The sequence below is a fragment of the Salvelinus alpinus genome, chromosome 10, assembly GCF_045679555.1.
Source record: "Salvelinus alpinus chromosome 10, SLU_Salpinus.1, whole genome shotgun sequence".
NCBI lineage: Eukaryota > Metazoa > Chordata > Actinopteri > Salmoniformes > Salmonidae > Salvelinus > Salvelinus alpinus.
In genome coordinates this window covers 23,027,597-23,042,941 of record NC_092095.1, presented here as the reverse complement: position 1 = coordinate 23,042,941, position 15,345 = coordinate 23,027,597, and the positions used below count along the sequence as shown (strand labels likewise).

The 15,345-nt window shown below is 44.2% G+C and overlaps 1 protein-coding gene across 1 annotated transcript in view; it reads right to left on the bottom strand.

Annotated features, from left to right (window-relative positions):
* Positions 1-331: 331 nt before the first annotated feature.
* LOC139531730 (heparan-sulfate 6-O-sulfotransferase 1-B-like) overlaps positions 332-15,345 on the bottom strand; it is a 94,981-nt gene continuing 79,967 nt past the window's right edge. The window contains exon 2 of the mRNA XM_071328456.1: positions 332-3,392. Within this exon, the coding sequence (XP_071184557.1) occupies positions 2,681-3,392 (712 nt within the window). The 3' untranslated portion in view covers positions 332-2,680. The remainder of the gene's footprint in view (positions 3,393-15,345) is intronic.

Sequence of the window (15,345 nt, the reverse complement as noted above, 5' to 3'; positions counted from 1 at the left end):
CATAAAGGGAATTACTTCTGTGTTGATCAAATGAAATGGGCTATGTTACTTTTGAAAACATTTCATAGAGATGCTACCATGATATGTATTAGCAGCTTCATCCTTTTCATTGCGGGTCATTGATGAGGTAATTTGTGTGTGAACTGAAACAACCAATACTTACTTACTCTACCCTCTTCATCCCCTATGGGACATGACCACAATGTGCTCCCATGTCTTTCAGTCCTTGGCAACATGCTGTAGCTCGCTCCATGAGAGGTTGATCTCAGAGCAGTTTTTAGGATTCTGCCCGGTCCATTCTGAGTACAAGGAATAGGAGCAGAGACTGAAATACAAACTAATATCTTTTTTAATTTTTATTGTTGAATAGAAGATCCAATCTGCATGAAGAACAGAAATACTCACAGCAATAATACAATATGGGTAAAACCAGACCGGAGACTGTTTACAAATGTCCTACATCACTACATTCTCACTCAGTCTTGTTTAACTAACCTTGTGGGGACACACAATTGATTACCATTTAAAATCTTATTTTCCCTAACCCTAAACTTAACCCTTTACCCTAATCTTAACCGTAACTTGTAACAGTAACCTTTAACCCCTAATTTGAACCTTAACCCCCTAGAAATATCCCTTTTTCTTGTGGGGACTAACAAAATGTCCCCAGTTGGTCAAAATGTTGTTTGTTTACTATTCTTGTGGGGACTACTGGTCCCCACAAGTATAGTTAAACATGTCCACACACACACACACACACACACACACACACACGATTTGTAACCAATCCTCCCCAAAACTATCTTTCCCAAATAAGATAAAAAATACTTTGCATCAGCGGAATCTTCCGGAACCCATTGTTTGACCTCTGCTCTGGAGAGGGTCAAATCAAATCAAATGTTATTTTGTCACATGCACCGAATACAACTGGTGTAGACTTTACCGTGAAATGGTTGCTTATGAGCCCTGGGACATAAGTATAACTCATTCAAACAAACATTCTGCTATTGATGACAAGACTATGAGTCATTTGCAGGATCTGCACACACTGGTCCATATTTCCTTAATAATAATAATAATTCCTTAGCATCTTAACACTCCCAAAACATTCAGATGTGGCCCTGTTTTTAGTACTGGCCATGCCTGTGGGATCACAGTATTTGCTGTTGGATTGGAGACTTTATGAGCAGAATTATAAATAGGACAAATATGGAGGTTCCATATACACCAGCATTTAATGATAATGGTTATATCATGTCCATACCCATTGTGTTTGAATTTTAATTAAACACACCGCTCTCCAGGGGATCATTCTATTTTTTTTTTTTAATTAAAAGATTATTAACAAAAAGAGTTTGTGGTTGGCAAGAGGCTGTCCATTCTTCAACTTTAATATTTTACCTGCACTTTTATACATTTAAATATGCATTATTAAAAATAAAACACATCTTAGGGAGCATGGCAACCTCGACTAATAATCCATCCATTACACATGTTCATTGTATTCTGGTTTTAAATGACACACTTGATCCCAAACAGAGAAGGGAAATGTATTGAGCATGAAAGCACAGAAACAAAAGCGCACACACACACACACACACACACACACACACACACACACACACACACACACACACACACACCTTTGTACAAGTAATAAGAATGACAGTGTTTCCTGTTTTTAGTGTCTCCCTTCAGTATGAGACCCCCAGTCCGTCTCCTGTTGAGCATCCTTTGTTGTATGTAGATTATGTGGTCGAAAATGTTCCTAGACAATCACATGACGAACCTTCATGTCAATCATTTACCTTCTCATTCATGTACATCTCCTTTAGTGTACAGATCACAATCCAACGGGTGAATTAAAATACATCGGAACCAAAGAGACTGGCCTCTTCATAGACATTCAGACAAAATGGTGAAAACATACAAGTGTAAAAAAAAAATCTGTTTATCCGTCATTTATATTAAGATATAACTCTAAACTTTGATACATGTTAGTAAACTTTCAGCAAATTGATGGGTATGTTATGACAATCATGACTTTATATCACTTACAAGTGCCATACTGTATATCAAGGTGGGCCAAATAGTCTCTCACATTGGAAAAATATCTATTTCAAATGATCAGAAAGCAATTGAATAAATAAAAAGATAGCTTGTCGGAAATGTCCTTTGCTTAGACACTATTGAAATACTTTTGGCCCAAAGTACAGGTAATTTCTCATCTCACTGCTTTGAAACTCCTCAAACAACTTATTAAGCACATAGGTTATTCTTGTGGGCTAAGACATAGAACGGCAAGTAAAACAAGTTTGTTTACTTTGTAAAGGAAAATCTGAGGAGTGTAGAGACAGTTGCTGCTTCTAGAACTCCAGAGAGTGACTCAGGTTTATCATGGTCTTCCAATCACAAATATCTGACCTCTCCACATAGTCTAAGAAGACCAAAACGTCTATGTCATCTAGGAGCTAGAAGGGATATCATCTGGTCCGCAACCCACAGCTTGGCTCATGCAAAGTCCATAGGTAAGTCACCCAATCCTCTGCAACTGTCTCCTTCCCAAACCACAAGTGCCAAATTTAAACTTTCCTATACATTCACTCTGATGCAACCTCACCATACCAGACAATGGGGAGGTCAGGAAAGTGGGTGTCTAGGTGGGTGGTTGGGGTGGGGGCTACCACCTGTTAATGATGTGGTTCATGTAGTCCTCTGTGGGCAGCCTGGCTGTCCCTTCGCCCCCCATACCGCCCTCATCTCTGAGAAAATCCCGGGGGTCGAGACCACGACCCCGAAGCGCCAAGCGGTGCGCACGTCTCTCCAGCTGCCGAGTGTACTGATAGCGCTGCTGGAAGAGGTCGCGAGCGTAGTCATACAGCTGCATGTCCAGGTCGTTGAGCTCCTCGATGCGCGCCACCGTGTCATTGTCCAGGTCCACGCCGGCTGCCCGCGTGCTGTTGTACTGCACAAAGGGGCGGATGAATCGCAGTCGGAAGGTGCGCTCGAACAGGAACTGCGTCTTGCGCTGATACTCCGTCAGACCGAAGAAGGCCATGTCGCGCAGGTTCTTCTTGGCCGACTCCAGGAGAAGTTGCGAGCGCCGCTTATCGGGCACGGTGGAGAGGTTGTAGCAGCCCACCAGGCTGAGGTCGGCGAGCATGCGCACCTGCCGGTTGTTGGCCAGGTTGTAGGGGCAGTCCATGAACTGCTGCAGCGTGCAGCCGGACCAGTCCGTACCCTCATAGCAGGGCGGCAGCTCCTCGGGCGTGGGCGTGCGCCCGTCGCACATGTGGAGGGACGTCTTCCAGGTGGCGCCGCGCTGCACATGGCGCCACTCGCTCAGGTAGCGTGACACAGGGTCCCTCAGCAGGGTGATGTAGTAGAACTTCCTGCAAAACACAACAGAGGAAAACACACTTAGTGACTGAAAACAAAATCAACACAGTGATTTTTCAAGAAACACGAATGAGTGACGACTGACTAAGTCAGCAGGATCAAATCTGGTTTCGCTATGGTCTCCTCAACATGAGATGAACTACGGAAGCCTTCAAGGATCAACAGTGACAATGTAAAGATTTTCATGTACATTCTACCGACCACTTGAAGTTTTGTCAAAAACTGAAGTGAATTATGAAGAGCACACCTGTGAAACGTATTAATGTACTCAAATGGGGGGAGGCAGTCTGAAGAATCAGGGGTGCTTCGTGTCACCACAAATCACTGCAGTGAATGTTGACATTGACTTCAGTTTTGATATATTGGGGAAATTATCGTTGGCGCTTAACCAGATAGCAAAAATTCCAGACCTCAGGGGCTACGGGGTCCAGACCAGAGACCTGGAGTGACGCACATCTTGAAACAATCATCTCCAGAGGATAAAAGATGGGGAGAGCGAGAGAGAAAACAGGGGCGGAACATTCCTCTGCATCTGTGTAATCAGAAATACCTGTCGTGCAATGGCAAGAGGCCTGACCTTGGTGTGGTATTCTACTGCTCTGCAGCGGGAGCCAGACATTCACAGACACCGAGACAACAGTAAATACATTCCAACTCCTGGGGGCAGTGTGTGTGTGTGTGTGTGTGTGTGTGTGTGTGTGTGTGTGTGTGTGTGTGTGTGTGTGTGTGTGTGTGTGTGTGTGGATTATTGTAGACCAACCCTGACCCCAACATCCATAGCCCTCGCCTACACAACCCTGTTCTCCTTCACACGCCAGATGAGCAAACTGTTCGCTATTCTTCCCATTAAACTCCACTGTCTGGCCTGTACTTATGTCATAACATTAAGATTCAATCTGACTGCAGAGAAACAGCCAAGGGTCACTGCCTTAGCAAAACAGACAGACCATGGTAATAGGATTTGGGTTAGAGAGCTGGAGATGGGGTCTGATAATGATTCAGAGTGATCCCTATACTCTTATCTACATTTGCCGGGTCATAACACAACCTTTAAAACAGAGACAGTGGCCACAGTAATGCCAAGTTCAATTCAATCAAGAATAGAGCCAACTGCTACTTAGTTTACACCCCTGGCTGGAAAAGAGAGACAGCGACGCAACAAGGTGGCCATTTTGTGCCAGGTAACAGAGGGGGAAAAGAGGAGCCCCTTGTTTTGGCAGGTGCAGGTGAAAAGGTCAGACTTTCAGGTCTTCGAAGGGGTACACAGGGGATGACAACTACTCTTCTTATCGTCTCTCATTCCGTATCCAATCACGCCCACCTCTGTCTAGTATCAGTGTAGTAGTCAAGGTTCAATATTTTTGAGTTTGGAATTCTAGGCCTTTGGGGTTTTCGCGATTCTCAGGAAAATTCCAGGGGACTTGACCGCATTAGCGAGTTATTGTATAATTGGAGTGAATTGGGTGTTGAAAAGACAACACTTTCTCACGTTGAGAAACAAAAGACTGTTAACTTTAAAAAAAAGTAGTTTATCCCCTTTAGCATACAGATGCACAAAACAAAAGTAGAATAGAGTATCACACCTCAACTCCCAGCCATGCCCCCTGGTATGACTAGAGAAGATAAGAGGGGGAACTAATGCGAGAGAGTGAAAAAAATGAGCATTTCTTGATGAATGGCTGAGCTGGATTGGGGAGAACTGGAGTCTGGAGGTGGGTTACAATTGGGAGTTCTGATCTCATAACAAATTAGCGCTCTGCTCAGTCAACATTGCGAGCGAATCAGAGTGTACGACACGGCAGGATCCCCCCCCCCCCCCCCCGGGGCCTTCACTACACCAGCACACCTGGTAGAATGAGATATGATGGGGTTGGAATTGGTGGGTAGAGGGGGAGAGATAAAGACAGAAAGAGACAAAGAGAAAGACACAGAGAGAGAGTGAGAGAGAGACACAGAGACTTTGTGTGTCTGCTCTCTCTCAGAGTTTTTGCTAGACACCATGCTGTTGTATTTGAGTGTGTATGTGTCTTTCTCTTGCATACACACACAGACCATCTAGTTCACACTCACATTCACGCACAAGCAACCAAACCGCGGACGATGAAGTCTCACTCCCACACCCACCCACAGCGGAGCAACTCTGCACCACTGTTGATGGATGGGCCCAATACTGGTAGTATCTATCAGCCAAAAATGCTGACTGCGCTATTCTAATGGGATAGCAATAATGATGACAATTTGCCACAAGATAGGTATTTCAGAAACATGACAGCGTCTCACAAGATGGATAGAGTGTTATAACACACACATGTTCTTTGTGTAGTAGCACAGGCATGACTGATTTTGGATTTGATTAGGATCCCCATTAGGCAACGCCAATGTTGACAGCTAGTCTTACTGGGGTCCGACACATAAAGAAAAAGACATTACATACAAAATACTTTACATACATTTAAAAACAGACACTTGGAAGAAGCACAGTATTAGTTAGGATGTAATTCACAACAATGCCACTTGATGGCAGTATGCACAAAATATTCCTTGAATCACTGAGAACATGTTGATTTACAATTACTGTATAGTAAATTAAGTCACATGCATTAAGGCGGCACAATTAATTGAATTCACATCAATTCACATGTCCAATATCCATATCGCAAGAGATATCCATACCACAATATTTTGAAAAGCCACACAGCCGCGTGACGTCCGTTTTTACAGTGTTCTCTAAAAGGATAAGTGAGGCCATGTTTTCTTATGTTCACAACATTGAGTGAGATAGATGGACAGAGTAGTGTTTCTCAAACAATTAGGTAACACTAAACTCAATAGATTCTCAAGTGGTAGTTTAAAAATCAACCAGTTCTCAAAATAACAACCTAAAGACCATAGGTCGGCCGCCTTTGGTTGAAAAGATGAAAGACAAACCGAGATTAAGAGAAGTAGAACAAACAATGTTGACGTTAAGATATGCACAGTAGGAGGCAACAGCTATACGAAGAGGAAGTTAAAGAGAAAGAGTGGGAAGAGAACCGAGAGAGCGAGAAAGGGGGTGGGGGGGGTAAATAGAGGCCAGCTTCAAAAAAGGAAAAAAGAGAAAACGTTAAATATAACCATGACAAAAGAGACAGAGGAGAATGAGAGAATGAAAAGGGAAATTAAACAGCACGAGGTGAAATGAGAAAGATTGAAAATGGCAAAGAGGCGGAAGGAGAGTGAGCGGGGCCGGTGCTGCTGCTGTGCTGTGCAAGCCTCTGAATAACGCTAGCATAGGCACCCTTTTACAATGGTGCCTGTTCCTCACACGGCGTGACACCACATTACACAGAGCCATTACGATGACATATCCTCCCATTCACCTGCCATCCGCGCAGGCATACACGCGCCACCTCCCCGGCCATATCTGGACCAGAACCAAAGGCACTTCAGCCAAAGTCCCAATGCAGGGAGGGCGGGAGAGGTGCACTGCAGTAATACAGAGGAGAGAAGAGGGAGAATTAGGAGTATTTTCCTTCTAACCCGTGTCACTTCCAAAATCTCGCTCTCTTTCTTCTTCTCTTTTTTTGTCTGTCGCCCAAATGTTTTCTTCGCCTTCCCCCCAAATCGTTCACACTCCTCTCCTTCCCCTTTGTCCACTTACCACCAATCTTCCCTCTCTCTTTCTCTCATTCTTTTCTAATCTCACTCTGTCACCCCTCTTTCTCCATCTCCTGCTTATCTTCCCATCTCTCTTGCTGCCAAGGGGAGAGGCCTTGTTCCATTCCTCTCTCCTATGAGGTCATTATGGTGTTGCAGGCCCCTGGAGCCCATTGGTGTGAGGCCGAGTCCTGACTACTGATAGACCCCCCCCCCTTTTTAATCACCCAACTCCCCCTGTTTCCACAGTGATTAAACTGGGCAGCCGTGTGCATGCCCCGACAGCATTAGAGGATGGCTGCATGAGCCAATAACCTGGTAATTACCTACCTGCCCGCTTTACGCGCGGCCAGTCAATACTAATACTGGCCAAGGCTTTAGCCTTATTACTGAGGCGTAGCAGGCTGGTCATACGGCTCAGGATTTAGCTCTGTTGACTGACACTTTGCTGAAGTAGTGCTGCTTCATTATCTCTCTAGAAGTCACCATTTTGCTTTCTCGAGCACTTTGGCGCGTGGCTCAAATGGGTGAAAAGTATAAGATACCGCAGGTAAACATGGGGTTAGGAGAGAGGGCTGGGGGAAACATGGGGTTAGGAGAGAGGGCTGGGGGAAACATGGGGTTAGGAGAGAGGGCGGGGGGAAACATGGGGTTAGGAGAGAGGGCTGGGGGAAACATGGGGTTAGGAGAGAGGGCTGGGGGAAACATGGGGTTAGGAGAGAGGGTGGGGGGAAACATGGGGTTAGGAGAGAGGGCTGGGGGAAACATGGGGTTAGGAGAGAGGGCTGGGGGAAACATGGGGTTAGGAGAGAGGGCTGGGGGAAACATGGGGTTAGGAGAGAGGGCTGGGGGAAACATGGGGTTAGGAGAGAGGGCTGGGGGAAACATGGGGTTAGGAGAGAGGGCTGGGGGAAACATGGGGTTAGGAGAGAGGGCTGGGGGAAACATGGGGGTAGGAGAGAGGGCTGGGGGAAACATGGGGTAGGAGAGAGGGCTGGGGGAAACATGGGGTAGGAGAGAGGGCTGGGGGAAACATGGGGTTAGGAGAGAGGGCTGGGGAAAAACATGGGGTTAGGAGAGAGGGCTGGGGGAAAGTCCAGATTCAGTGGCATCCTGTTAGCATTAGCTTGGAAGATGTGTGTCCCTTCTATGGCCATGTGACTTTTTTTAGGCTATTGGCAAGGCCTCCAAAAAAATGTGATACCCCTACCTGAGGTAGAACAAAACACAAACATGTTTTCTCACCTCTAATGTCTCCCCTATATGAAATGGATGGTTGTGTACAAATATTTTACTGCAAAAGTGGGTAAATTGATAGATATATTTTAGAAGGGTTACATACGTCTCTTGGTATGAGAACTGTGAGTGGCACGGTCATGCCTCCGCTGTGTATGAAAAGCTGAAGCCAACTAGATGGTGTTCATGTTTTTCACAACACAAGTACATAGTAGCATAACCAAGTAACAGGAAAGCAACCTGTAACACAACAGTCAGTCACTCTTGTAGCGTATATGTACAGCTGGAACATGTCCCCTCTGAAACTAAGTGTGCAAGGTGTATTCAACGTCTTTGAGGTTACAGGACATGAGTGTGTCCTAACAAGGTGAGTAGACACAGTAGCCAGTAGTGGTTGTAGTTCTGGGGCCTGACCAGCTTGCACAGCTAACTGACTCTGGGCAAGCTGCAGCGACAAGGCCAGTATCCTTCCTGTATGGCTGGCAGGGTATTCTGGGCTGTGAGGTGATCAGTTTCCATTTCTAACACAGTTGGATTCAGGCAGATGCCGCTTCAATGCCAACGAGACCCATTAACTAACTGGAATGTTATCTCAGCCTGAATGTATAACAGTAATGCATGTATAAGGGAGGCAGGTAGCCTAGTGGTTAGAGTGTTGGGCTAGTAACTGAAAGGTTGCTAGATCTAATCCCCGAGCTGACAAGGTAAAAATCTGTCGTTCTGCCCCTGAACAAGGCAGTTAACCCATTGTTCCTAGGCCGTCATTGTAAATAATAATTTGTTCTTAACCGACTTGCCTAGTTAAATAAAGATAAAATAACCATACGTGTAAGTCTAACTTCTTTGTTAATGTTTTTAAAATGTAAATAGTAAAGTATTTTTGTCTGTATTATCTTTTTCGTTATGTGTCGGACCCCAGGAAAACTAGCTGTAGTCATTGGCGTCGGCTAATGGGGATCCCAGTAACATCTAAATCGACTCCAGTAGTGGAATGGTTGGTTGTCCGCTTGTTTAAGAGAGAGTCTGTGAAAGAGCTGTCAGAATCAGATCTTCCCTTAGATCTTTCCAACACCTAACTGACGTGTGGTTGGAGTTTTGGTAACAGTTTATTTGGTTAGTCCATGCTCTACAGACTAATCAGAAACATTTAAACTAACCATCTACTAACCCTAGCTCTAACCTTAACCTTATTCTGAACCTAACCCTAACCGTAACCTTAGCAAGCAGTTGCAGATAGTATGACCATCTGTAGAGCAGATGAACTATCCAAATAAAGCGTGACCAGAGTTTGTTATGTTGAATGTGGCAAAAAGTCCTACATTTTCCTTTATATTCCTTTGGAAGTCATGTAGGATGATTATTTGACCAATATTTACTATGGGTAGTTGGTTGTGATTAGGGTCTGGGGGCAGGACCAGCAGGACATGAGGAGAGTGACAGAACCTGAGGGTGACCTCAGGTTTCCTAGAGGTTACTTAGAGTGTAGGTCATAGACTATGAAGCGTTGATTATGAGGCGTTGGTTATGAGCACAGCCCCAGCCACATACATATTTGAAAATGATTCCTTTAATGAAAAGTAAAAAGGGGTTGCAGAGGTGGTAGAGCTGATCAAGCACGGGCCATAAAGACCACTATCCCCCAGTCAATCCCCAGCCACCATACACAATGACATACAACATCTTTCTATAAGTCCCACCATCCTAAGGGGCCTCTTGTTTGCCAAAGATGGCATTATGTCCTTATGGGGGTGTTGGGATTAGTGCACAGTTTCCCAGATCAATGCATGAGTCACCCCAGCATGAGAGCTCATTCTTCAGGTGTCACACGGGCTGGCCAGCCATGGGTGGTAACAAAATAGGTACATATAAGGGCAATGCACAGCAGCACTTTCCAGACGGCATCTTGGCTGGTGAATGGCCCCCTGACATGTCTCTGTCTCTAGTAACTGCCAGAGGGGAGGACTGATGGTGGCGTGGGCCTATCGAGGACAGGGCAGACAGCTCAACCCAAACAGCATAAGAGTGCACGACAACGTCCCAATGCGCATCACAAATGCAGCGAGCCAGCGGAAGGTCATGTTGGATTCAGGCAGCCTTTTCGGACTAGCAATGGATCAAAGTTACTTCTAAATAATAAGGTGACTTAAGAGCCCAATCCTGGAGGTACAGGTTATAACACAGTTGGTGCCCAGGGTTCTCCTTCCTTCCGTTGGAGCCTCATTGATCTTCGAATACGCTCGTGACTTGGAATACTTGGTGTTGCCATGCCAAGCAGTCAGCTGCCTTTTCTATATCCAGACAATGGTGTTTGAGTGCCATTATGGCAGGACTACTGGATACCCATTATAGCTGTATTGGACATTAAATATTATTGAGTACAGGTCATAAGTAGAGTACACAAATTTGAAAGATGTCTAATTTAAAACATGTAAAAACAGGTGATTAAACCACCATTTAATGTTATTGTGGTAGTCAAATCTAGGGGAGCCCCCTAACGTAATTGCAAGAGGCTTAACATATAACATCTACATAGGAATCTTTGACTGAAAATAAATTACAGTTTTCACCGTCTCAGCCCACTTGTTTTCCTTAAAGCCCATTAGATTACAATACCTACATCATCAAAAAACATGTAACTGTATGTATTTTAGTCAGGCAGGACCAACAACCACTGAATGTCAGCACATTTGACTTGGAAAGTTGTCTATTTATCAGCTACCCAAAAGTAAAGCTTACATTCATCATAAATCATTTGTAGTTGATATTTCCACCTCTTGCATCTCTGTGTTTACAGGTCTATATTTCCAAGAAGCATTAAGATCTCCTAATGCTGTTTGTTTGTGTATGTAGGGCAGACAACGGACTACTTGTATTCCAATTTTTGCAATATTAGTGCTTGCAATATTAGGTTATATGATCTTATGTGGCCCACCCCCGTCCAGCCAGACATTATTCAGCATGTTTTGAGTTTAGGGGGTGTGTCACAATATCTATCAATTTAACCCCTTTTGCAGTAAAATATTTTCCCACAACCATCCATTTCATAAAATGGGAGACATTAAAGATGTGAAATTGTTGTGTTTTGTTATCAACAACTAAATGCAAAAACTAGGGTTTCAAAAACTAAAGGCCTTTTTAAGGATTGGCCACTAGCCTATTTGATGTGTAGTCTATATGTGTGACTACGGTTTCAGTATGTTGTTTATAGCATCTGTGTGTGTAAATCTGTGGATATAAATGTATGTGTGTGTTTCTCAAAGAGTAGGTCATTGACAGACTATATTACATAGTGTGTGCGAGGCAAAGTGGGATGTCTCTTAAGCCTCCCATCTGATATTTAGTAGTCACTCCTCACTTCAGTAGTCACTCCTCACTTCTTTTCTTTCTCTGCAGAAAAACAAGCTCTCTCTGGGTGAGGAGGATTACCCATTTTCCACTCCGATTCCATAGGGACTAGATTATTAAACTAATTATTTTCTACACGACAAACACGGAACAGGGGAAGCCCTACATTTCTAAGCGGGACGTCAGCGCCAAAAGGGACAGCAAGAAAGTGATGAAGTCCTTGGTTGTCCACCTTGAATTGACTTGATGTCGTCTTCAATTGGCATGACGTCAACACCTGAATATACTGTTCCGAGGTAGAGTTTGGCGGATACAACGGCAAGGGAACAAAGTAAATGCACCTACTACAACGTCCTAATGAAGTTGGTTACTATTAAATGTGACACCTTTGACTAACCTCAGCATCACTCAACTGCAGTCTTATCCCCAGTTCATTTCTCCAGGCCACATCCAGGGCCTCTGACACCAACAGTCCAATCCTTTAGGTGGGGTGCAAGAGATCCAGCAGGGGAGCCCGCTCTGCCTATACAATGGCAGGGGAAACACTGTCCAGCTGGTAATATTCTCAGAAGGATGGGAAGATGAGAGAGGTCTGTGGGGCTGTGGCTAGTAAGTCCTAGAGTAAGTGTGTATCTCAAGTCTTAATTAGCTTCTTCTCCTCTATTTTCTTTCATCTGCAGTGATCTGGAAACTGTCACTGAGTGGATAAAACATTAGGAACACCTGCTCTTTCCATGACAGACTGAACAGATGAAAGCTATGATCCCTGATGTCACCCTGATGTTAAATCCACTTCAATCAGTGTAAAGGAAGGGGAGGAGACAGGTTAAATAAGGATTTTTAAGCCTTGAGACAATTGAGACATGGATTGTGTATGAGTGTCATGTCCTTTCACCTGTCAGGTTATTCCACATCAGTGCAGATGGAAGTGAGGAGATGAGCCAGCTTAGACTATTGAGATGCACCCGCAGAGAGAGAGAGAGGCCCTGTCGTGCTGATAGGAGAGACGACAGTCTAAGGGATTTGAGAGGGGCTTCAGTGCTGAAGAGGACTCTGGGGGCCCGGGGCCAGATGTTAAAGGCACTCAACACACATTTCAGATTGAAGAACGAAAGAAAGGAGAAAGGAAAAACACAGATGGAGAGATGAGAGATGGTCAAAACAGACGGGAGACTAGATTTGCACTGGTTCTGGACACGTAGCATCGTCCAATCCACACGTGCACTTTCCTTGTATTTGCTGGGGCTTCATGGTATTTCAATTAGTATGCAGCCTAGTGTCGCCAGACAGGGACTTAGTGGTGTACTACTTGGTTGAAGAAGGCCACCTCATAGGCACATATGCAGGCAGTGAGGCACACCCACACACAATTCTCCATCTCTATTCGTCTTCCACTAAGAACACCCCGCTGGCATTTTCAAACTGTGAAAATAGAGCGACGCTGAATAATTCAACACTGGGGGAAGAGACACTTCGTGGAGCACCACTGGGTTAGTTACACCTAAACCTGCCACCGCCGCAACAGTGAGGCGTCTAATTCCAACGTCACATTAAAACCCATTAAATAGCCTTTGAAGATTCCCGGGAACACAGGATTTCAAAGGAAAACACATCAATAACACTGGTAGTGGGAACACGGCAAGCAACACCGTCGTTTTTAGGCTACAGCGAGAGGCTGCACAGACTGGCTTCAGGGCGTCTAACCAAGCATTCAGCCGCAACAGCAAACAACTCAAAACGCAGTCTCTTTTCAGCTTTTCGGGGGCCAGAAGTACTTGACTTGAACGTGGGGGATATAGAGCAAGGATTTACATAGCCTTTCAGAGGCCTTGTCGAACACAACAGCGTTGTTGACTCTCAACGGAAAGTTTCTCTCAAAGAAAGCGCTTTAGATTTTCGGAGTGCATTAAGTAAGTGAGAGGGAGTTAAGTGTCTGTATCCCGAGGACATTTGAATTACTATTGCTTCATCAGTGTCCATTTTGAGAAAGAGATAAAAAGGCATCTATAGGAATCGAAGACAATGGTATTGGACGTGCATTTGAAGTAGATACTTAAAAGATGGCTCATTTTGTGCTTCTCTGGGATTATCAGTGTGAACTGCGGAACTTGACTCGTCTTGAACATTGCAATTATTTTTATTCCGTGTTTATCAATGATAATACCATTGTGAGGTATTTGGACAGCAACATCTCAACACAGAAATATGATACGACACCAAAGAATCTCCATTAGAACATCGATAGGCCCATCGTCTAAATAACGGGTTGGGCGATACTGATATCACATAGAGCATTAATACATTTACCACAAATTGCCGGTGCACTTCACCAAGATGGCCGCATATCATTAACATCTTCCAGGCTGCTGTTCTTTCTACTCTGCGTTCCAGTGGAACATGTCATCTTAGATTAGGCTCAAATGAGCCTCCTCTACAGCCATAATATAATACTGTAGATAACGAGATGCAGAGGGGCACCATGACAGACAGGGAGTGGAGTATTTCTGTTAAATAGTCTTTCCTGATCATAGATAATAAATAGAGAATGAACATTAACATTCAAAGAAATACAAAACAGAAATGGTGATCCTTCTCTCAGCCTTAATACTGTAGATATGAAGGGGGAGTACTTCCTTTAAATAGACACTCTTGATCTTAGATTCTAAATAGACAAGAGATTGAACATGTAGCCTGGGGTTTGGTATTACACTTTTACTTAGAAACTATATTGAGTCATTGACTTTATTACAAAAGATGCAGTTATGTTCAGTGCCTTTCTCGATTCATGCTATTTTTGTATGAGTGTTGTGACATGCTAGTTATTATATTTTTTTTAAATCATCATGTACTGATTACAATTCAGTTTGTTGAGCAAACTGGTAATTCTATGGTATACAGCCTAAGCAAATTATAATTCTATTGAAGTGCCTGAAACGGGGCCATTTATTCTGCGGCAGGGGACGACTGTAGCCTACGTTTTTGTAATGATAGTTTTATTCTAAAACTACACTGAACAAAAATATAAAAAACGCAACAATTTCTAAGATTTTACTGAGTTACAGCTCAGTCAATTGAAATAAATTCATTAGGCCCTAATCTATGGATTTCACATGACTGGGAATACAGATATACATCGGTTGGTTACAGATACCGTACAAAAAAAAGGTAGAGACGTGGATCAGAAAACCACTGTGCCTCGTGCAGCATGACACCTCCTTCACATAGAGTTTGATCAGGGAGTGAATTGTGGCCTGTGGAATGCTGTCCCACTCCTCTTCAATGGCTGTGCGAAGTTCCTGGATATTGGCGGGAACTGGAAGGCGCGGTCGTACATGTTGACCCAGAGCATCCCAAGCAAGCTCAATGGGTGACATGTCTGGTGAGTATGCAAGCCATGGAAGAACTGGGATATTTTCAGCTTCCAGGAATTGTGTAGAGTTCCTTGCGACATGGGGCCGTGCATTATCACGGTGAAACAGGAGGTGATGGCGACGGATGAATGGCACGACAATGGGCCTCAAGATCTCGACACGGTATCTATGTGCATTCAAATTGCCATCGATAAAATGCAATTGTGTTCGTTGTTCGTAGCTTATGCCTACCCATACCATAACCCCACCACCACCATTGGGCACTATGTTCACAACGTTGACATCAGCAAACCACTTGCCCACACGACGCCATACACGCTGTCTGCCATCTGCCCGGCACAGTTGAAACAGGAATTAA